The sequence below is a fragment of the Carya illinoinensis genome, chromosome 10, assembly GCF_018687715.1.
Source record: "Carya illinoinensis cultivar Pawnee chromosome 10, C.illinoinensisPawnee_v1, whole genome shotgun sequence".
Lineage (NCBI taxonomy): Eukaryota > Viridiplantae > Streptophyta > Magnoliopsida > Fagales > Juglandaceae > Carya > Carya illinoinensis.
The window spans coordinates 8089413-8113101 of NC_056761.1; the positions used below are offsets into that span (position 1 = coordinate 8089413).

Here is a 23689-nt window from a genome sequence, read left to right on the forward strand (position 1 = left end):
ATGAGTTACTGTAAATAATCGGTTCATGCAATTTATGTTTCTTATAAATAAATTTGTACTTAATTTTCATATTCAGATTTTGATGCATGCTTATGGTTTGGTTTCTATTACTACTAATAAGTGAGTAAGTTTATTTCTTGGGCTTCTGCCAATAACAATATAGAATCTGAACTCCTCCTTTTGTTCTTTTAAACGTGTTAGTGACCATTTAACATAATATGTTGATAGCTTTTGAATTATGCATAATAGCATATCTGTGCTACCAAATAGATGGGGAAGGATCCATAATAGCATAGTATTTGTAATGGCCATAACGTTAATTGCTTTGCCATGCAGTTTGGAGTCTAGTGAGATTGATCTGTCCGAATTTCAAGAAGTTCATGTTGATAGTAATGGTGGTGATGGAAATGATGGCATTGGCCAAGATGATGCTCAACCAAGCAACTCTGCAGCTGAGCCAGCTTCTTGGAATGCCGATGAGATCACATTTATAGATTAATTATATACATTTTTAGCTATGCCCTGCTATTGATCGAGTTTGACGCTGTGAGGTGGTTCTTTGCACGCTTCTTTATTTTGTGAACTTATTTTTTTGAAGCAAGGCCATTCTTTTTTGTGCCAAGTTTTTTTTCCCCAAATTTTCTCCAGTATCAGATTGGCAATGGAGGAGGCACTTATCTTTGTTTGCCTTTTAACATCATTCTGGAAGTTCATTGTTGAAATATGGTAGTAGGATCATTTAAGATGCTGCTAGTAATATGAATGCTATAGCCTATAATCTCCTCTGCTAGTAATATCAGTGGCTCTAGAAATTGTGGATAGGTCCAGCACTAGAAGACCCATGTCTTCCTCTTGGCCTTCCCTATTCTAAGTCTCTGACCATTGTAATTAATTTATGCGTATTCTTTTTCCTTTGTTGGTATAGGTATAAATAATAATATTTTTATTTGATTGTTTTAAGCTGTTAGTTGGTGTTAAGTTTAGTTATTTGACTTTTGCATTATTGGTACCGGTATAAAATGGATATGGGCGTGCATTATGCGTATATGTATTTGTGAAATCAAATATGGGCATGCAGAGGATTGATGCTTTCAGTATACACGAAGGATGACTGGACAGACATTAAATGTATGTGTTTGTGAAATCAGTTGACTTGGTGTTGCTTGTCTATGAGCGTGACTTGTGTTTGTTTTTTAATGTAATTTTGTGCAATGAGTTTGTAAATGGAATAAACCAGATATGAGAATAGAAGTGTAATATTTTCTTGAAGTGTAATCTGATATGTAAATGGGGTAATATTTTCTTTAAGTGTAAATTAGAGGGTAAACCAGAAATTGTCACGCAGGATTTATTTTCTTTAAGTGTAATATTTCTGGAAGTGTAATATTTTCTTGTTTGTAAAGGAGGTAAACCAGATATGTAATTTGATATGTAAAGTACAATATAATATTTTCTTAAAGATGGTTTGTTTCTGTAAAACCAACACTTTATTCACTCATGGTTTGTTTCTATTTACATTATATTCATGGATTGACTACCACTTCTCACATTGCAGTTTGTTTTGGTGAGGACAAAGCTGTCAAGGCATATATCAGTGAGACCATATTGGCATTTGAACCAGAACCTTTTGCCATATGTCCAAATAAATTGTTGTTAATGGTCTAGTTGCTGACATTTTGAAAATGGTTAATTCATGAGTGAAGAAGGGATCCACTTGACTAAACATTGCATTACAAAAATGAAACAAGTTAAATAGGCGAGTGGCAGAAGAAAACTAAATAAAGGTTTTCCATTAACAAAAATTTGATATGTAAATCGCAACCATTTAATGGAATAATCCAAATACAACTGTAGAAAACACAATCTACATTTTCAAAGTAGGTTGTTTTCTATAAAAATATCAACCACATGAACTCAAAAATATGAGAGTGACTTGAATGAACTGCAATATGCAAGAACAATACTACAAAATAAAGTGTTCCATTCCGATGCTATTTTCCTTAAACTTTTCAACAAAATAAGTAATATCCTCATTTGCAACAACTTATCCTGACACACTTGCAGCTCGAATAGATGTCCTCCACCCCCCACCCCCACCCCAAACATCTCCCCCCAATTTTTTCACCATGATCCTTTTAAATTTAGTTGAAAACGATATCATCCCTGACCCAGACTTTCCTGCCAAGTGCTTTGCAAATGCATTGCTTGAAATGAAGCAAGTCGTCGTAGCTACCTACAAAATCCAGGAGGAATTTATTTGTTAGTATGTTGATCAATTCACCTAAAAAATACTTGCTAAAATTTAGACGGCAATTATTTTGTTCTATGTTTGCATGTTCTTTTGCAAGATTGGTTTTCTAAAAAGATTCCTGGGAGAAGCAACTGTAAAATCAGATGGACCAAGAAATTACCGACCAATATCAACCAACTTCTAATGATCTACTTTATTATGCCCGAACTACCAAATGTACATGCAAACATGTGGAGAGAAACTATTTCCAATTTCACTATTACTTCCACACGTATAATAATGCAACACCTGCTTCATTTCATCTAAAAATATATGACAACTTTTGTATTTATTAACTTTCAACTGGTAAAAACTCAAACTTTTCCAAGTTTTGTTGTTTTTCCTCCCATCAATGCCTTAACTATAAACATAAGAATATATAATCATAAGTTGGCTTGTGACCAAAGTGGTTCACCTCGGAAAATTCCATCTCACTAAAATCTTCTAAAAACATATGTTGAATACCAGATACGGGCCATTACAAGGCCACAAAATATCTAAGCATATTAAAAATCCTCTTTTGATAAGAAATTTCTGTAGAGTTCCATCGACTGGTAGAAAATGGAATTTTAGTGTAGATCTAAGTATTTGTTAACTGAGGGAGGACACATACTTAGTATAGAAAGACATGTCTACTTGTAATGTGGGTTGACATTTTGAAACATATAAATAAGTTAGAAAAGAAAGCAGTTAATTATCAAGGGGTAGTAAAACAAGGTCAGGCTGGAGGAGATTATCTCCAGCATGAATTACCTACCAGAGATTTTAGTCTTCCACTGAAGTTGTAATTCCAAGTTTCAATAGATAAACCAAATCTTCTTTTATATGTGGCCTAGCATGCACCACATAAAACACGCAATGGATCATTACACAGACACAACGAAAGAGTTTATCAATATAATTACCACACTACACTATCAATTGTCTATATTATTGCCGTGATCTTGGCGACCTAAGTCCTAGTATGGACAGCAATAACAAACACATCTCCACACAAAGTATGAAAAATGAGTTTTCTCTATTCGCCATTCAAATAATAGAAATCAAAATAGAAACAACTCTCATAGGAGCATAGATCCAAACAGCTAAGTGTGTTGAAACTGCAGATAAGAAGAAGATGAAATCTCGTAGAAGAAGAATAAGAAATGTTCTAATCTCACCTGCAGAAGTCGAAATTGCAGCGTCAAAAATCTCACTAAGGGCTTTGGTGGACTAAAGGCTAGGTTTCAGCGTTGAGGGCATCCGTGAGGGCTAAGTTTCAGCGTTGAGGGCGTCGGTGAGGTGAGGGCTAGGTACATGCGTCGAGGGCTTCAGTAGACTGAGGGAACTAAGGGGGCTTCGGAAAGGGAAGGGAATTCAATTAAGGGCTTCGAGGGGAGGGGGGCATGCGAGGCAAGAATCGGTTTGCGGGGGGTGGGGGTTGGGGAGAGGATGCGATGCGAGTGGGGAGAGGTTGGCAACGCGGGGGGTGGGGTAAATGATACGGGGTTCAAGCTTAATGAATAATTTCAAATTGAGAGAGGAATAATCGATAGGGCCTAGGAGGGGAAAAAAAAATCTTGTCATGTAAGGCGTGTCCCGGCTGCTTGCCTACTAAGATTTTTTTCTAAAGAAAAATTTTAAACATAATTCTATACACTATGCATTATATATTTTTAAATTTTTTTTAATTTTTTATTTTATCAAATATTTAGTATATAAATAACGAGTAAAAAAATTTAATTAGTTTAAAAAAATAAATTTAAAAAAAATAAAAAAAAAAGAAGTATATAGTGTGGAAGGTTTTTGAATCACAAATAAAAAAATAGAGAGGCCTCAAAAGTTGCAATCAATGCTATTTAATTAGGATATATAGGATGATGGCATGTGCGAGCTAGCCTGCACGCACCCTGAAGGTGGCACGCAACTCTCATCGTCACCCATGGGAAGAGTTAGATAGGGTCACGCATTCGGAAAGAATGCGAGGCAACTGGAGTCACTTAGCAAGGCCCTTGTGTGGCGGCTGTTGATGGAAAGATGAACAAAAATTCGCCAAAAGCAGAAAAGACATGCAGGGACAATCAGAAAGTGCAGGTCCATTGGGTAGGCCTATGGCATTAACAAATGAGTAAAATATACTACTAACTCGTTTATAATTTATAAATAATTTTAAATATAATAATATATTTTTATTATATTTAAACACATTAAATCATCAATAAAATTTAAAATAATATTATTTTTTTAATAATTGTATACAATTTGTTAATAAAAAGTAAGTTTATTATTTTTCTTAACGAAACGTGTAAATTGACTCGGTTAAGTAGACTTGCAACTTCATAATTTATATGCAATTTAAAATATAAAAATATATTTATTATATTCATTCAAATTAAAAATAAAAATAAAATTTAAAATAATATTATTTTATTATATAATGTAAACAAATTGTTTTAGAATAATACTTTTATCCTCTCTCTCCTCGACAAATACTAGTTTTTAAAGACATCACGATCACGATCACGATCATGAGCAGCTTTAATATTGGTGAGGGTTTTGGAAATAAGCATGACTGCTACCTTTTTGGAGCATTGGCATTGGCTTCATCAAAAGTCAAGCCAAATGTAAAATAGATGAATATATGAAAAAAAGGCTGCATTGGATTAGTCAAACCCAGAAATGGGTAACTTTGACCTACAGTAAATGCACCCGGTCTTTCATATTTGAAGTGCTATTGTGCACTCATCTTCATATTATTTTACTCTATTTTATTTATCTACCGGTCAATTTTCGTTTCCCTCTCTCCCCATTGCCTCCCTGCGTTTTCTCTCCCCATTTCTCTCATTTTCATTTCTCTCAATCCCTTCGGCTCTACACTTCGATTCTTCGCAGCAGTTCGATTCTTCAACAAGCAGAACACTCGGCTCTACACGAGCTTCTTCTCCAAAGGAAGCCGGTTTGTTTTCTCTCCCACTTTCTCCCTTTCTCTCGTTTTTAAGCTTTTTTTGATTCTTCCTTGGATTCTTGGTGCAGAATCATTCGGGGGTTTCTTCTACCAGTTTCAAGCAGATCAGATTCATGCGGAAGGCATCCGATTTCAGGTTCGGCTTATTGCTTTTCTCCTGCAACCCTAATCTTCGATCGGTTTGTGATTTCCATTCAGCCCCGATTGGGGCTTTTGCTTTCGGATGTTTGGGTGGAAAAAATAAATGGTTACCATTGAGCATTCGACTGATGTTGGGTCATTGATTTTGTGAATTTCTTGCAGATTTTCTAAGGTGCAATCAGTCCCTTTGGCTCAAGCAACCACACTCATTCTGGTATTGTAGTTGTTGGATCTGTAATGTATTGTTGCCTATAGGAAGATTTGTGTGGCTGTGTGTGAATTGGTTTTATATGCACTCGGTTACATGGATTTCTTCCCTAGCAATTGATGAATATGGTTATGTGTTTGTTGGTATATTTGCTTCGGGATGATGAGCAAGTGATACTGTTGAGTTTGTTGTTCATAAATTTTTATTTTTCCCATTGATGAATATTTTTGAGTCTTTTGTTCTTGTGTGTGAGTGGGTAGATTTGACTATCATCTTTGGTTTGTTACTATTGGAAACTACATCCAACATGCAGATCAATTGGATGTAACTGATTTGAATTGGACACTATTATTTGATAATGTAAAGAATGACATGCTTGTGTTCTTGTTTGTGTTTGTTTGGAAGAATTTGGTTTGTTCTTGTTTGTGTTTGGAGTTTTTCCTCATGAACAATGACATGCAGCATCTATTTTTAAAACTTGGTGAGGTTGGTAATGTAAAGAATGCCATGATGCATGATTAGTATAAAGCATCCAATATGTTAGTTCAAAGAGGTTGATTAAATTGTAAGGACCCATTTGGAAAAGTGCTTGTGGATCTACTATTTTTGTAAGAACCCATTTGGAAAATTGCTTGTGGATCTACTGTTTTAGAACTTAGAGGTTCCTAATAAGCTTTTGTAATATTGTGTGAAAGCACTTCCCCTAATAAGCTTTTAGAAGTTGCGCTTCCTCAACTGATTCTTCCATTAAAAAATTGATGGAGTCTTCCAATTGTTTTGTTTTTAGTTGCACTATTCGAGCTTGGAAGTTCTTGTTTGAGGTTTTTGTTAATCCCCTGTATGATAGAGTATGTTATTCCATTCCTTAATAAATACAGAGAAGGTTTTCAAAATTTTCTTTCTTAATTTGAATTTCAAATTTCAAATTTTAAAATTGAGGAATATCTTTAGATTACAGAACTCTTACTGAAACAAAGCAAACCCAAAAATGTTGCTTGTTTGCAAGGAGAACAGTAGGTTATTCACACAGCAATATTGGAGTTTTATACTCACTAATAAATTACAGTCTCATATTCAATTAAATTGTAAGCTGAATTTTTATACTGTTTTTTTGTCTATGAAAAACTTGGTTTCCATATATGACCTGAATTTGATAGGCCTTAAATAAGTGCTTGTGGATATACTGTTTTTCTATTTTTTTATACTGTTTTGCTGTAAACTGTCTTGCTGGACCTTGTTTAATGCAAAATACGTTGTATGTGCTGCTGTTTTTCTGTTTTTGTTCTTTTTTTTTTATCTGTTTTGCCAACATTTATTTATACGAATTTTCTGATTTTGTTATACAGTTTTTCTGTAAACTGTTTTGTCTTGTTTAGCTATTATATTTTTCAATTGCAGTCATTTTTGAATTCCATGCCTTGTTTATTGTGATGAATTTGGTTGTGTCTGACAACTTAAAAATTGTAATTTTTAAAGGATGGACAATCTTTTGGAGGAGGACCCATTCTTCACCACTCTCTTACAAAATGGAGGAGAAGGTCCTATTACCACTCCAACATTCACACCCCATTCTAATACTTTGGTCAGCCCAACTCCCCTTCACGGTGAAAAGAGGCCTCCAACAAAAAAAGTTCAAAGAGGAGCTTCTTTCACTGTTGAGGAGGATTACGTACTTGTCTCTGGTTGGCTGAACATTAGTATTGATGCCATCCGGAGAACTGATCAGAAATCCACTCAAATGTGGGAGCGAATTTCTAATTTTTACCACGAATATAAGAAATCACATAATGTGAACCGTTCGGTGGGGTCATTGATCAATCGTTGGTCCATGATTCAAAAATGCACAAATAAGTTTTGTGCATATCTAGCACAAGTTGAGTCATTGCACCCGAGTGGTGCGACCGAGCAAGATAAGGTATGTACTATTTTCCTTTAATAATGTGGTCTATTTATGTAAGATTTAAGAAGCTGACAATATTTCTTAAAAAAATTTTCAGATTGAAAGAGTAAAGATATTGTACAAAGAGATGGAACGAGGGAACTTTACATTAGAGCATTCTTGGAATCTTTTGAGGCACCAACCCAAATGGCATCAACACATGAGTACGCTGAATACGAGGAGAAAGCCTGTCGATAGACAGCCTTCCAATGAGCAGTCAAGTGAAGTTTTGGGCGATGTTGTGGAGGAAAATGTTGAAAGGCCTGCTGGAAAAAAGGCTGAAAAGGAAAGCTTGAAGAAGCGGAATGCACAAGAACAATCTGATGTTGAGTTCAACACGGCATTAGGAGCAATGACCGAGGATAGACGATTGTTCATGACGGAGAGAAGAGAATGGTAGACGAAGGCTGATCGCGATAGAGGTGCACAACTGGATCTTGATAAAAGAAAGTTTGATGCTGAGATGATGGGCAAGGATCTTTCTGGTATGAATGCCATGCAGCAAGCCTACTTCCGTAAAATTCAGAAAAAAAATTTGGGAAGAGTCAATGAGTGATGAAGATGGTATATCCAAACGACCTATGCATTTCCAGCTTGTAGTGGCTGCTTAGCCACAAGACTTCATAATGAAGCATGTGGCTGGGCAGCCACTATGAATGGATGACTTTCTATTTTTTTGAATGGAAATACTTTGGAATTTCTGAATGTTAGTTTAGTTTTTAGACTTGGTTTTGTGGATAGAAAATCTGTGAAGTACCCATTTTTTGGAAGTGGTTGTGGATCTGTTTGTATGTGATGCAACTTGTATTTGCTGGAAGTATTTGGTGAATGGAGGTTGTATTCTTAAACTTGTCTGTTGGATCTGTTTGTGGACAAAAAAATGATAATAGTAGTTGTTTATGGTGTCATTTAGTTAGGCTGATTTGATTTTGTATGTTGTTATGTGGCTGTTTTTTCCTATTTTGAGGCTGTATTTTTTATGTCATGCAGCTGAATTTGTGTAGGTTTTATTGGCTCCAAATGTTGCTGCTGTATAGTTTAGATCAATAGTATAGTTTGTAGGTTTTATTAGATCCATACGAGATGTATGGGTGATATTGTGTACCAGTTTTAGAATCTGAATTTGTAAAGTTGTGTAGAGATAAATCCAGCTTTTAAGAAGCTGGTTTTATACGAGATGTGTAGCTTTTAATCCACTGAATTTGTATTTCTATTTAAGAAGATGTTGCAGCTGTATGTCTCATATTTATATCCAAAAAAAACATATCGTGCAACTGCCTTCAATGGATATAAATATAAATATATCCATTACAGTTAATAAGAGGCACAATTTATATACTGCCTTCTTTATAAATATATATATATATATCCAAAAAAAGTTAATTATACTCACTAATATATAGATGACGTTCAATATAAATATATATATATATATCCAAAAAAAGGTAATAAAATGTACAATATATACTGGCTTCAATATAAATATATATATCCATATAAGTTAATAAAAGGAACAAGTGATACTACCTTCAATTAAACAAACTAGTGATAGGTTCTCAACATTAAAATAATAAAAAGGAAGTCATAAAAAAAAAAAAAAAAAAAAAAAATTGAATTTTAATGAGCACTACAATATACCAACAAAGATGACGTTGGCTATTCAAGAAATCCATATTATGCTCGGCCATGCATATTCCATAAGTGCTCGATAAGGTCGGCTTGGAGTTGAAAATGAGTGCCTCTATCTCTAATACGATGATGTTAGGCAATGAACTCCATGAATTCAGGTATATTATCGCGTGAAATTGGCTCGGATGGAGTATCATCATTGGCTTCATAATTGAATTGGTCAGCCCCGAGATATAGATGACGTTCATCTTCCACAATCATATTGTGCAAGATAATGCATGCGTACATAATATCTTTTAGAATTTCAGGTTGGAAATACCTTGCAGGTCCACGCACAATTGCAAATCTAGATTGGAGTAGTCCGAACGCGCATTCGACATCTTTCCTTGCAGACTCCTGGCAAGCAGCAAAATGCTTTTTCTTTTTCCCATGTGGAGCAGGAATTGTTTTTACTAATGTTGCCCACGAAAGATATATACCATCAGCAAGATAATATCCCATTGTGTACTCGTGACCATTGATAGTATAGTTGCATGGAGGACCACGACCTTCGGCCAATGCAGCAAAAACAGAAGATCGATCAAGTACGTTGATGTCGTTATGAGACCCAGGTAAACCAAAAAAAGCATGCCATATCCAAAGATCATAAGAGGCAATAGCTTCCAAAATAATAGTTGGTTCATTTACGTGACCAGAGTACATACCTTTTCAAGCACTAGGACAATTCTTCCATTTTCAGTGCATGCAATCAATGCTACCCAACATTCCTGGAAATCCACACCTTTGTCCAACTTCTAGTAACCTTGCTATAACATTGCTGGTTGGAGACCTCAAGATTGACACAATCGCCTTTACAAATTTCTTCATACTCAACCGTGCAGTACTTTCTCCAATTCTTACATACTCATCCATAAGATCTGTTGTTACCCCATATTCGAGCATCCTAATTGCCGCAGTCATCTTTTGAAGGGAAGACAATCCAAGCCTACTACTGACATCTTTCTTTTGGACAAAATAATCATCATGAGTGACAACTGCAGAATGTATACGTAAAAAAAGATCACGATTCATTCGAAATCGCCTCCTAAAAACGTTTGGCAGATATATTGGCAGTTGAGCAAAGTAATCCTTCCAAAGGCGTTCATGACCTTCCAATGGATTGCGTTGGATGAACATACGAGGTTGAGAATTAGGACGACGTGAAGAAGATGCTCCGAGAGTTGCACGTCGTTGTCTATGTACGGCCATTGCTTCTGTCATAAGATCCTCATGATCGAAATAATCTTCATCTAACATATAAAGAGTATTGCTATAGGGTTCCATAAGGAAATAAGAGAAAAAAAAATGCTAAGAATTAGAAGAAGAAATATTGGTTTTTGATGAGTGGGAAGTAGTTCAAGAATGGATATATTTATAGGGTTTAATCCAAGACTATTAGCTACATCTAAAAAACTTGGCAAAGGAATGACGGTTAGCTATAACTACAAGTTGGTTTGAAGAATTATGGATATGAATGTTGGGTATTGTGTATGATAGAATGAATGTGTTTGACCAAGGATAGAATTATAGATGTAAAGTTTAGGTAGAGAAGAAGGGTGGTTTGTAGTTAGTTTCAAAAGTAATATTTTATCTTGGATGAACAAATTATATATGTGTTTGTTGTTCCTTAAATTATTATATATTTGATTGTTAGGTAGAAGAAGGATTGGCAAAATGTGTTTGTTGGTAATTAGGTTGAGAAAAAAAATTAGTTCTTGTAAATCAATAATTTAAATATCAAATTAAATTATTAATGTACATATAGTAGGTTTAATTGCAAAATATGAAAAAAAAATTATTATTAAAAATATAATATTATATTATTATTTTGATGAATCTAATGGCTGATCCAATATGGAATTATGGATAGCAAGATTTTAGAATTATGAAAAATATGTACTTTTCATCAAAATTTAAAAATGATTTTAATGAAGTCAATGCCAATGCTCTTATACTTCCATCTTTGAATGATTGACGGGTTTCACCTTTTCCAATTTCCACGCTTTGAATACTTTTGAATTAATCAGACGTACTGAGTACGTAGTGCCAGTAGTGGATGGATCAATGTCGTTATGTGTGAAAAATATTGCTGAGTTTGGAAGACAAAATAGACATAAAAGTATGAGTTTTGCGACACTTTCTTAATGATTTATGCATTAATATTAATTTTTTTATATTTAAAATTTAAATTTAAATTATTTTTAATAAAATCTATCTTTTTTACCGATCATATTAAATTAATACACATATTTGTACATAATTATATTTACAACTAGATTTTTTTTAAAAGTATTCAAGTTTTATTAGGTACAAGCAGAGCTTTATGCACTAATTGGGGTACTGATATTTTTTTATTTAAAAAAATAAAAAAAAAATTTTTTGAGAGAAGAAGAAAATTTCTTATCTCATAAAAATTATTTTCATCTTCAATTCATATCATTTCATCAAACATATATCTTACAAATCAATATCGGTACGTAAATTAGTGCGCAAACTCTGCTTGCAAGAAGATTTTTTTCAAAACATTCCCAATAATTTCTATTCTTTAAAATATATCGTTAAGTTTTATTTTTTAATTTTTTAATTTTTATAATATATTATATATAAATTTATCTATTTTTTATATTATTTAAATATTAGACTTTTTAATCTTCTTTATTAATTTTAAATATTTTTTCTAATTATTAATAATATTCTCGTACTTTTTGATATTTGTAATATCTTTTCATATCCAATGTTATATAATTATATTTTATTTTAAATTAATTCAAATTTATAACATAAATTAAAATATAAATTAATTCAAAAAATTAAAAGAAAAAGAGAGAGAGAGAGAGAGAGAGATTATATAATGAAATTAATCCAAATTAGAGGGTCCTTTCTTTCCAAGCAGGAACTCTGTTATTTCATTTATGATTTTTTTTTAATTATTATTTCCTTTGCTCCACTCTAGAAAATAAAATTTTGGTAAAGAAATCTCAACTTCTGGTTCCGTAAACACGAGTTTCATAGATTGGATTTGGAGGTAAAAATAATTAAAGTACCACCTTTAGGTCGTCCTTGTCTGGCCAAAATCTACAAAGACAGCAAGTCTTAGCCAATTTGTCTTCATCTTTTCATCATTTTCAACAATTTTTGTGTTCGGAACGTGTCTCACTTCTAATTTCCCATAATTCAACCGTTCTTCTTTGTGGAAACTCGAGGGAGACTTCTCCTGCAAACACTCCGATGCTAAAGTCAGTTTAGAAAAATCATCCTCTCGCAAACTTTAAATATTACCTGTATATATAGGCTCGTTTATTGTACATATCTCATCCAGGATTTATCGACATAGATCAAGGCTTAGGATTTTGAATAACCCTATCACTTCTTGTTCTTTTTATCATTTCGTTAAAGGTGGCGCCATGTATGTCTCTTTTTGAATTCCTTTTATCCATTCATTCGTGACTTTTGGGCTCATGCTGGGCCCAAACTCTGGATTTCTTGGTGTTTAATGTATTATGGGCCCTTTTTATGTGCTCCATGGCCCCCTGGTTGGAATGATCCTTCCCTGGTTGGAATGATCCTTCCAGCAATCCCACCAATTCTATTTGCCTTCTGGCGGATGGAATTTATTTTCGAAATCTTGTCGCTTGTGAAAGTGCTGGGTGTGACTGCATGAGCTTGGGTACTTGGAAATTATGTAGACATGGTCATGGGCCCAAACAACCCACGGCATTTTTGCATTTTTTGGCCCGTTACACCCTCTGGACATTTTGTATCCTTTCCTTCCCCCCATAAAGATTTGGCTACGAAGAACTGTAAATTTGATATCATTTCCCGTTATTGTGGCAGAGACAACAGACTGTTTACTTGTGTCGGTTAGTCTTCTTGCGTAGTTACTTTTTATTTTTGTTTGGCCTTTCGCATTTCACTACCCTTCAAAACTTCATTCCTTTCCTTGTCTCTCATTCCTTCCCTTGTTACGTTCTCTGCTTCTTCACTCTTTTCCCCGTTACGCTCTCTGCCTCTTCTTGCTCTTTTCTTGCTATCTTTTTCTAATGGCTTCTTACGTTGAAGGCAAGGTTTCTGAAAACCCATTTGTGATCCCTAAGGGCACAGTCTTCGCTGGGTATCTGTGGCGTTCATGTCTCCGAGAGAAAAGTCTTCCCACGATTCGGGAGGACTATTGTATTCCTGAGATTGTTGTCTTAGGCCTTCCTGAGTATGGAGTTTGTGATAGCGAGGGCTTTGCCCCTAGAGTAGCTATCACTGGTTCTCATTTGCAGCACGGCTTGAGGCTCCCTTTCTGTAACTTTTTGGATCTCCTCAACCTTGCTCCCTCTCAAATGCATCCTTTCGCATTGAGGACATACCTATGTGCTTGTATTGTGTTTCTCATGACTTTGGAGTCTCTCGGGGACCCTTACCCCGATCTGACCGCCCGGGAGTTTTTGTATTTTTATAACCTAAGGGAAGCCTCCAAGGGCAATGTCCTTTGGTTCCGTAGAAAAGATGATGGGCAGACGTTGGCCCGGTACGAGACTCGCTACTCCAACGCCAAGGCGTGGACCATCAGGTTCTTTTTTGTCTCCAGCCAAAATTGGGAATACGCCGGCACGGAAAAAGTTTTCTGTGATTTTCCAATTAAAACGATTTGGCGCCCTCTTCCCGATGAGAAGGAATTATGGCGTAAGATGCCGGCCCTGTCGTGTCGTGAATTGGCTCGAATTGCAACAGTTGATTCTTGGGCCAAAGTTAATCCAGAGGCGCTCTGAACTGACAACTTGTTGACCGCCGCCCACATTGATCGGTTCTTGAAGTCCCCCAACCGGTCTTTTGTTCAAGGGCGCTACTTTCTGATTACAGACACCATTCCTCCTCCCGTGACAAAGTCCACTGATAAAATCATGAGATCTGAACCCTCTAAGCGGAAGAAGCATTTGGAAGAGGAGGAGGAGGGAGAGGTCGCCGAGAAGAGGGAAAAAAGGAGCAAAAAGAAGAACGATGGAGAAAATGAGGTGGCCGCCGAGAAGAGAGAGAAGAGGACCAAGAAGAAAAACAAAATGGGCAGTTGTCAAAAGAAAGCTCGCTTTGGAAGTTCCTCTCCGCCTTCTTTTGCTCTATAGGAGATTCTGGCACCCTCAAGGGGTGCCCAAGACTTGGTGTCGCAGGAGGGTACACCTTCTTTTGGGTCTCTGCAGCTAGCCGCCGCTGAGTCCCTGTCACCCTAACTAGAAGTCCTTGCAGTATCTTCGGAGTAGGGCCACAGCCAGGGCTCTACCCCGCCTAGTACCACTATGCCCTTCTTGCCACAACCATCCCTTTCGCCGCCACGTTCTCGCAGCCTAAGAGACGTGGATAGTTTAGCCGGCCTGGCCCTTTTTGGCCTGGCTTCCTTCCCCCAAGCCGTGTTTGGACACAACAGCCCGCCCCAACATCTGCCCTTGCCTTTGAGTTTCCTGTGTTGGCAGGGCAGGCGAGTCAGTTCGAGCTAAGTGCCAGAGTGGTTGCGGCCCTCAATCTTGACTCAATCACTTCAGTGGGAGCTTGGTCGCCCCCTTCCACCACTATTGCCCCTGCAGAGGCGGCCACTGTCTTGCCCCCCAGTGGCCACGGGGAAACGCCAAGCGCCTTACCTGTGGATGAGGCAGAAGGCGCCACAAGGGACGTCCCTCCCCGCCTAAATGAAACAGGCGGCGAGATTGGTTTACGCCCAACTTCCCCAGAGAGCTTGTCGGACACCATCTCTCGGGGAAAAACCCCCTCACCCATTGGCAGTAGGCCTGGACTTTCTCTTCCTCCTACCCATGCCTCCTCTGTTGGCGGGGATACTGACTCCTTCCTTGAGGAGGAGTAGCGAATGTTTGGGAGGAAGAAGCCTGCCTTCGTGATGCTGACTTAGCTCAACCACCACCTCCTCTGCCCCTCTTGCGCATGGCTGACCCATCGGGGAGGACAATGGCTCCATTTGCGAGGCTCGAGGGAGAAAATCTTTCAGCCCCTGGCAAGATCGTGAGGGGTGATACTAGTGGTGGTGGTTCTTCAAAATCAGCCCACTCTCAGGCAGAGGCCACTGCTCAGATGGCAAATCGTCTAAAAAATTGGCTTTCTGAGGTATTGTATTTTGTGTCCTTTCTTGTACACACTTATTTCATACCTTTGCCCCGTTTTATTTTTATGTTGGTGACTTTTTTTTTTTTTTTTTTTTTTTCAGGGGATCAATGACTTGGCGGCATGGATAGTTGCCGACCATGCCCAACTCGAGGAAGAGGTCAGGGGGCTCCGCCAGCTATGCTACATAGCCAAACGTGCCTTGGATAGTTGGCAAATGGACAGGGTTAAATTGGCTACTCTAGCTGAGGACAGGGAGGAGCTGAAAATCCTGCTGGAGTAATCTAAGGGCTACTCCCACTCTTTGAAGGGTGATCTGGAGATACGCGAGGCTGAACTCCTAGCGCAGAGTGAAGCAGCCCGCATAGCAAACGAGGCCAAGGCCAAGGCTAACTTCGCCTCGTCAATTCTCCTTTCGGAGAGGGACTCTGTCAGGCTGCAACTTTTGGAGGCTCGAGAGAGTCTTAAGGCTGAAAGCTCTCGTCTTGCCACCCGTGATGAGGCATTATCCTCTCTTCGTGGAGACCTAGCCCATTCTCAAGATAGCTGCAGGTCCTCCGAGGAGAGTCTTCGGGAGGCAAACTTGGCCCTTGGAGCCAGCCAGTAGAGTCTGTTCAAGAAGGAGGGGGGGCTAACTGCTTCTTGGGACGAGGTCGCACGGCTTCGCGACTAGTTGGCCCATGTCCCCGCTACGAGGGATGATGCTTTTGCTTTTGGGTATGGCAGTGGCATTAGGAGGTTAAGGGACCATCTTCTGGCTGATCCTGCTGCCAACATTAGGATCCTTGATCAGAATTTGTTCTACCCTGAGGAATCTTCCCTCCGAGTGGTTGACGAGTTCGGGCGGAAAGAGATGCCTGACGTTTTTGCTAACGTGCCTTGAGCCTTCCCACCTGAAGACGTCCCTTGAATGCCCCTTCCCATTTTGTTAATCCCAATTTTTGTATTTGACTGTGAAGAGCAACATTGTTTCTCAATATATGTAAAATACTTGTAATTTTGGACTTTGTTTTGTTTTGTTGAGCGTTTTTGGCTTCTGCGTCTTTTTAATGGCACCATAAGCTCCTGAGGCTTGCTTTCGGTGTTTAAGGTCTGCGTGGTCTGAGGACCTATGCGCCCTTTTTTCATGGCACCACAAGCTGCTAAGACTTGCCTTTGGTGTTTAGGGTCGGCGTGGTCAGAGGATCTACACGCCCTTTTTTCATGGCACCACAAGCTGTTAAGGCTTGCCTTTGGTGTTTAAGGTCGGCGTGGTCAGAGGACCTACGCGCCCTTTTTTGTGGCATCACAAACTACTAAGGCTTGCCTTTGGTGTTTAGGATCGGAGTGGTCTGAGGACCTACCTGCCCTTTTTTCCTGGCACCACAAGCTACTAAGGCTTGCTTTTGGTGTTTAGGGTCGGCGTGCTCAGAGGAGCTACGCGCCCTTTTTTCGTGGCACCACAAGCTGCTAAGACTTGCTTTTGGTGTTTAAGGTCGGCATGGTCTTAGGACCAACGCACCATTTTTTCATGGCACCACTAGCTGCTAAGGCTTGCCTTTGGTGTTTAGGGTCTGCGTGATCAGAGGACCTACACGCCCTTTTTTCATGGCACCACAAGCTGCTAAGGCTTGCCTTTGATGTTTAGGGTTGGATGGTCAGAGGATCTATGCGCCCTTTTTTGTGGTACCACAAGCTGCTAAGGCTTGCCTTTGGTGTTTAGGGTTGGCGTGGTTTGAGGACCTACACGCCTTTTTTTCCTGGCACCACAAGCTACTAAGGCTTGCCTTTGGTGTTTAGGGTCGGCGTGCTCAGAGGAGCTACGCGCCCTTTTTTCGTGGCACCACAAGCTACTAAGACTTGCTTTTGGTGTTTAAGGTTGGCATGGTCTTAGGACCAACGCACCATTTTTTCATGGCACCACTAGCTGCTAAGGCTTGCCTTTGGTGTTTAGGTTCTGCATGATCAGAGGACCTACGCGCCCTTTTTTCGTGGCACCACAAGTTGCTAAGGCTTGTCTTTGGTGTTTAGGGTCGGCGTGGTCTGAGGACCTACACGCCCTTTTTTCATGGCGCTTACGTTTTCCCCTGGGAACACTTTCTTCTGTACAGAATTTTTTAATGAATGAAGCGGAATATATTCATAAATAGTGATGCCTCAAACATTCAGACAGAAATAAAGATAAGGGACTTTTAAATCAAAGAGTACTACAAAAATCATTGATAAAATTTCTTCAAATGCTCCGCGTTCCATGGGTGCAGTAGTTCCTTGCCCTCGCTGTCTTTCAATCTGTACGATCCAGGCCAGTTGTTGGCTACTACTAGATAAGGACCTTCCCATCAGGGTCCCATTTTTCCCTCGCCTTGGGTGGTTACCCCGCTCTTCTTCAAAACTAGGTTGCCCTCTTTAAAGGTCCTGGGCCTTACTCTTTTGTTAAAGTACTGTGCAGCTTTCCTCTTTTCTTGTAACATACGAGCCTCGGCTATCTCTCTTTCTTCTTCGAGTAAGTCGAGGTATTCTATTATTTTTTTGTCATTCCGAGTACTCGAGAAATGGCTTGTTCTGTAGGTTGGCAGCCATACTTCCACTGCTGTAACTACCTCGCATCCGTAAGCCAGCGTAAACGGGGATTCCCCTGTTGGAGTTTTTGTTGTAGTTCTGTACGCCCAGAGTACCCTTAGCAGCTGGTCCGCCCAATCTCCTTTTTTCTCCGCAACCTTTTCCTTGAGGATTGAGAGTAACGCTTTGTTGGTCGCCTCAGCTTGACCATTTGCTTGGGGGTGGCCTGGGGAGGAGTACTTTGACTTGATCCTTAACTCCTCACACCATTCTCTGTAGTGATTTGAATCGAACTGGAGCCCATTATCAGTTACAATACTATGAGGAATCTCAAACCTACAGACGACATTTTTCTACAAGAACTTTGTCACGGCTTTGCCTGTGATTGTCACCAAGGGCTTTGCTTCTGCCCATTTTGTAAAATGGTCGACGGCGACTATCATGAATTTAACACCACCTTTTCCTGGTGGGAAGAGTCCCACCAGATCTACTCCCCACTGGGCAAATGGCCATGGTGCTGTCACTGATGCTAATTCCTCCGGAGCGGCATACGGTATAGGCACGTAAGTCTAGCATTTTGCACACCTCTTAGCGAACTCCCGCACGTCCCTCAGAGCATTAGGCCAGTAATAGCCCACCCGGAATGCTTTCCTGGCCAAGGTTCTTCCCCCATTGTGGTTTCCACATATCCTTTAGTGTATCTCAACCAGGACATACTGTGCTTCTTGTGAGGAGATGCATCGCAGTAAAGGAATAGAGAAACCTCTTTTATAAAGGATTCCATCGATGAGTAGGAACCTGGCCGCCCTTTTCTTTATCTTTCTTGCCTCTTCTCTTACTTCCGGCAATTTTCCTCCATCCAAGCACTCCACTATACTGTTTGCCCAGTCTGGGGTACTTGACCCCAGAACTCCTACTTCGACACCCACAGTTGGGACTTTGACAACCCTTCTCTCAACTGGCCATGGTAGGGGTACTTCTTCCCCTCCTGATGCCACTCATGCCAATCTGTCAACGACCTCGTTGTCCGCCCTTGGTATCTGAGTTATAGCAAAGTATGAGAAGAGATTGCGTATTTCTCAAACTCGTGCCAGATATTTCTTCAACTTTTCTCCCTTTGCAGCGTACATGCCCAAAACTTGATTTACTACTACTTGTGAATCCAACCTAGTGTCTATTTCGGTTGCCCCGATTTGGGCAGCCACAGACAAACCCGCTATCAATGCTTCATACTCAACTTCGTTGTTCATTACTTTGAACACTAGTGTGACCATGTAATACCATTCCTGACTGTCGAGGTTCGGTAAATGTATTCCCATGCCTTCGCCTGTTCGGCAAGACAACTCCTCTATAATCAATACCTAGGGCATTCCTGTCAGTGCTATCACCTCTTCTTGGGGAAAATCTAAGAATTCTGCTACAAAATCCGCCATTGCTTGCCCTTTTATGGCTTTCCTAGGCTCGTACTCTATATCGAACTCACTTAACTCGATTGACCAACCTATCAGCCTCCCTGTACAATCTGGCTTCCTCAGTATTTTCGCCAATAGAGCTTCTGTCAGTACCTTCACTGCGTGGGCCTGGAAATAAGGACGGAACTTTCTAGCCGCCACTACCAAGGCAAATGCCAACAACTCGATTCAAGAGTATCTGGCATCTGCTCCTCTGTATCCACCATCCTTGTGAAGGAAGAAGAAGTCGTGCAACATCCGGTATATTATGTGAGTCAAGTCTACCCGCCAGTCGTTAAGTCTCGTTCAGATTCTTTGGCGGTTTCATATTAATTAGGGCCTCTATCTTATCTGGAAAAGCTTCAATTCCTCTTTCCAATATGATGAAACCCAAGAATTTCCCTGACTGGACCCCGAAAGCACACTTCAATGGGTTTAGCCTCATCTTGTAACGGCGTAAGACCCTAAACGCCGTTCACAAATCCCCTAGGTACTGGGCGGGCTCTTTGCTTTTTACTAGTAGGTCATCCACATAAACCTCCATAGATTTCCCAATCTGTTCCCTGAACATCTGGTTTACCAGCCTTTAGTAGGTCGCCCTTGCATTCTTCAGTCCAAAGGGCATGACCTGGTAACAATACAGCCCTTAGTTTGTGATGAAAGATGTCTTTTCTTCGTCCGCCGCGTTCATCCGTATCTGGTTGTAACCCGAATATGCGTCCATGAAACTCAACATATGATGCCCCACTGTAGCATTTACAATGACGTCAATGCATGGTAAGAGGAAGTTATCTTTCGGGCAAGTTTTGTTTAAATCTGTGAAGTCTACGCACATTCTCCACTTCCCATTCACCTTTTTCACCATGACAACGTTGGATAACCACTCTGGGTAATGGGCCTCTCTGATAAAGCTGGCCACGAGCAATTCTTCAACTTCTTTACTAATGGCAGCATACTTCTCTGCGCTAAACGATATCCTCTTCTGTCTCACTGCCTTGTGCGACGGGTCCACACCTAAGCAATGCTCAATGATGTCGTTATCTATACCAGGCATTTCTTAATGACTCCATGCGAAGACATCCATGTGTTCTATTAACAACTTTATCAGGGCTTCTTTATTTGTTGGTGGGACTTATGTCCCGATTCAGGTAGTTGTCCCGGGGCGGTCAACGTACAACTTCACGAGTTCTAGAGGTTCGTTGACTTCTGCATGTTGTTGACCCCGGTCATCCTTGACTTCTATATCTCTCTCGTAAGTTACCGCCACATGGGGCGGCAAGGCCCTATCCTGCCCTTCGACCGTGCAGATTTCCTTCTTGACCTTTAATTCTTGCACATAACATTCTTGGGCCAGGGCTTGCTCGCCTGTCCCACGCCCTATCTATTGGGAACTTCATCTTGAGGTGGTAGGTGAACGTTACTGCCCTCAAATGGTTGAGTGTCGGTCTGCCCAGTATAGCATTGTAGGAGAAAGGAGCTTTCACTATTAAGAAGTCGGTCATTGTGGTTGCTGTTCGGACCCCCGTGCCTGCAGTTACTGGGAGCGTGATCGCCCCTACTGGCTGGATGGTATCCCCTGAGAAACCCTTTAAAGGCGTAGGGGAGAGCCTCAGTTTTCCAACATCAATCCCCATTTTGACAAACGCCTCCTAGAACAGTATATCAGTCGAGCTCCCATTGTCTACTAGTACCCGTCTAGTAGTGTAATTAGCTATCACGAGGGTTATCACCAGAGCATCGTCATGTGGATATATGATTCCTTCCCTGTCCGCCTCGTCGAAGGATATCACCATTCGCTCATTGCCGAGCTTTGGTTGTTTGTGTACTTTATCCGCCACGAACACCTCTTCATATCTTGCCTTTTGTGCATACGCCTTTCGACTGGATGTGGAAATACCACCCCCAGCAAAACCTCTGGCTATGGTCTTTATTTTCCCTATAGGTGCCCTATTCCGATCGTTTTTTGGGGGCGACCTCGGCCTCCTATCTTGGCGGTTATTGGCCTGGTGCCTTCTTTCTGGACTGAAACTCCACCTTGCTTTTTGCCTAGCCTCCTAATGCCTTTTAGGTTTTGACCGCTCTACGACCATTCACTCCAACTCGTCGATTCCTGCTAACTCAGCGACTCTCTTTCTCATGGTAGTGTAGTCCTCAGTCTAATGCGAGCTCGTCTGATGGTACTTGCAGTATAGACCTTCTATTTTGACAGGGCGCCGACTTTCATTTTCTCTTTCTCCTTCCTGTACGCCCAAATTATTGTGTACTAATTCGAGGTTGCGATCTGATTGCCCTTCCCTCGCTCTTTCTCGCCTACTAAGATTACCTTTCTTGTCAACTCACTTGTTTCTTCGCTCGACCTGAGTATCTTCTTTACAAGGGTCCACCAAGGCCTGCAGAGTATCCTCTGCATTGACAAAATCATCCGCCCTGCCCATAAACTCCCAGAGGGTGGAAGGAGTCCTCCGGGCCAACTCCGCCATGAAAGGACTGAGTGGCCATACCCCTCTTAAGAGGGTGGCCAGAGTGATCTTCTCATCTTGGTCATTTGTCGTTAAGCGCTCCTTGTTGAAGCGGGCCAAGTAGGCTTTTAAATTCTCATCTTCCCTTTGCTTAACCGTTAACAAGTAGGAGGCTGGGCGCCGACGTCTTCGGCTAGGCATGAATTGAGTCTAGAACTGCTTTGCCAGTTCCTCAAAACTATCTATCGACCTTAGTCTAAGGGTCCCAAACCATCCTCGAACGGTCTCTTTCAGGGTTAGAGGGAAAGCTCGGCATGCAATCTCTCCTTAGAAACCGTGAAACGTGATGTGAGCTTTAAAGTTTTCCAGATGGTCTATCGGGTCCTTGGACCCATCGTACATATCGATCTGGGGAACTTTGAACTTTGGCAGGAGCGGTACAGCCATAATACGGGCGCTGTACGACAAGTCTGTTTGGTGGAGCAGACTTTCCACTGAAGAAGAACCGCCCATCTTCTTCGCCATCTCTTCATATTTTCCCGCTAACTCTTTCAACTCATCATGCATTCTTTCTTTCTCTTCGCGTTCAACATCCTTTTCAACCCTGTAATGTGCTTCTTGCTCACTGTGAGCGAGCACATCGTCATTATGAGAATTGGCGTTCCTTTGCCTCAAGTTGTCGTTCTCCTTTTGCAAGACTCCCATGGCCTCCAGCGCTTGTTTCAACTTCTCCTCTGCTACTGCTAGTTGTGCTTCCACAGATGACGGTCAGGCCTCCATCGTTCGGCTTGCTATTGAGTGTGTTACAATTGGCATGTGAGAACCACACTGAATCACAAGATCCCACAGACGGCGCCAAATGTTCGGGATGTGTCTCACCTCCAATCTCTCACAGCTCAACCGTTCTTCTTTGTGGAAACTTGAGGGGGGCTTCTTCTGCAAACACTCCGATGCTAAAGTCAGTTTAGAAAAATCATCCTCTTGCAAGCCTTAAAGATTACCTGTATATATAGGCTCGTTTGCCGTACATATCTCATCCAGGATTTATCGGCACAGATCAAGACTTAGGATTTTGAATAACCCTATCATTTCTTGCTGTTTTTATCCTTCCGTTAAAGGTGGCGCCATATATGTCTTTTTTTGAATTCTTTTTATCCATCCCTTTGTGACTTTTGGGCTCATACTGGGTCCAAATTCTGGGCTTCTTGGTGTTTAATATATTATAGGCCCTTTTTATGTGCTCCAAGGCCCCTAGTTGAAATAGTCCCTCCACTTTGTGTCGTTCAAGTTGTTTACTAATCAGCGTCAACGCGTTCTTCCTTTTGCCTTATTTTAATATCGTGAAAATTAAAAAAAACATATATTCTGACCCTTCAGGTTTTGCTTATGTACGTGCTTCTAGAAAACCAAAGGCGTGAAAAAAGTGACATCATAATTCGTATTAGCGAAGGTATAATGAGTTTTGTTTTGTTTTCTTTTCTTTTTTCACGTCAAGATATGATGAATCCAAGAACCTCTGGAATTTTTGAAATGACAAAGCCAAGCACCTCTTGGGTTTTTGAAAGGATAAAATTTAGATAGATTTATAAATTATAGAATTATCGCAAATTTTTTCAAAAAATAAATAAGCTTAATATTAAAAAATTATTATTTTTACATAAATTTTACATTTACTCATTTTGAGGATATTAGCGATGAGAGCATCCTCATTAATTTGGCCAAATAAAAAGAATGGCCAAAATTTAGATAATCAGTGCTAAAAAGATTATATTAGGTTGGACATATCTAAAATAATTTAAATTTCAGCTACAGTATTTTGTCAAAGATAGAAGACCAATGTTGATTCATCAAATATTAAAATACTAATTTCTCACTCCAAGCAAAAATCATATTTGGTTAGTAATTAAGAAATTTAGATGAATTTAATCAAATAATTTTTTGTTATTAGCATTAAATGA

The 23689-nt window shown here is 39.8% G+C and overlaps 3 protein-coding genes and 1 long non-coding RNA gene across 4 annotated transcripts; 1 reads left to right on the top strand and 3 right to left on the bottom strand.

The window, feature by feature from the left end:
- Window positions 1-1761: 1761 nt before the first annotated feature.
- Window positions 1762-4188, bottom strand: LOC122279389. Its single transcript, XR_006229599.1, has 2 exons — window positions 3451-4188; window positions 1762-2233 (listed from the first exon to the last, which is right to left on the bottom strand). It is a non-coding gene; the product is annotated as an uncharacterized LOC122279389 (long non-coding RNA).
- Window positions 4189-7060: 2872 nt separating this feature from the next.
- On the top strand, window positions 7061-7922 carry LOC122278375 (glutathione S-transferase T3-like). The gene is made up of 2 exons (XM_043088569.1): window positions 7061-7498; window positions 7581-7922. Exons 1-2 carry the CDS (start codon window positions 7061-7063, stop codon window positions 7920-7922), a joined length of 780 nt encoding a protein of 259 aa, XP_042944503.1.
- A 1361-nt stretch (window positions 7923-9283) lies between these two features.
- LOC122278376 lies at window positions 9284-9853 on the bottom strand. Its single transcript, XM_043088570.1, has one exon. The coding sequence runs from the start codon at window positions 9851-9853 to the stop codon at window positions 9284-9286; it is 570 nt and encodes a 189-aa protein (XP_042944504.1).
- A 33-nt stretch (window positions 9854-9886) lies between these two features.
- On the bottom strand, window positions 9887-10399 carry LOC122278377. Its single transcript, XM_043088571.1, has one exon. It carries the CDS (start codon window positions 10397-10399, stop codon window positions 9887-9889), a length of 513 nt encoding a protein of 170 aa, XP_042944505.1.
- Window positions 10400-23689: the final 13290 nt, after the last annotated feature.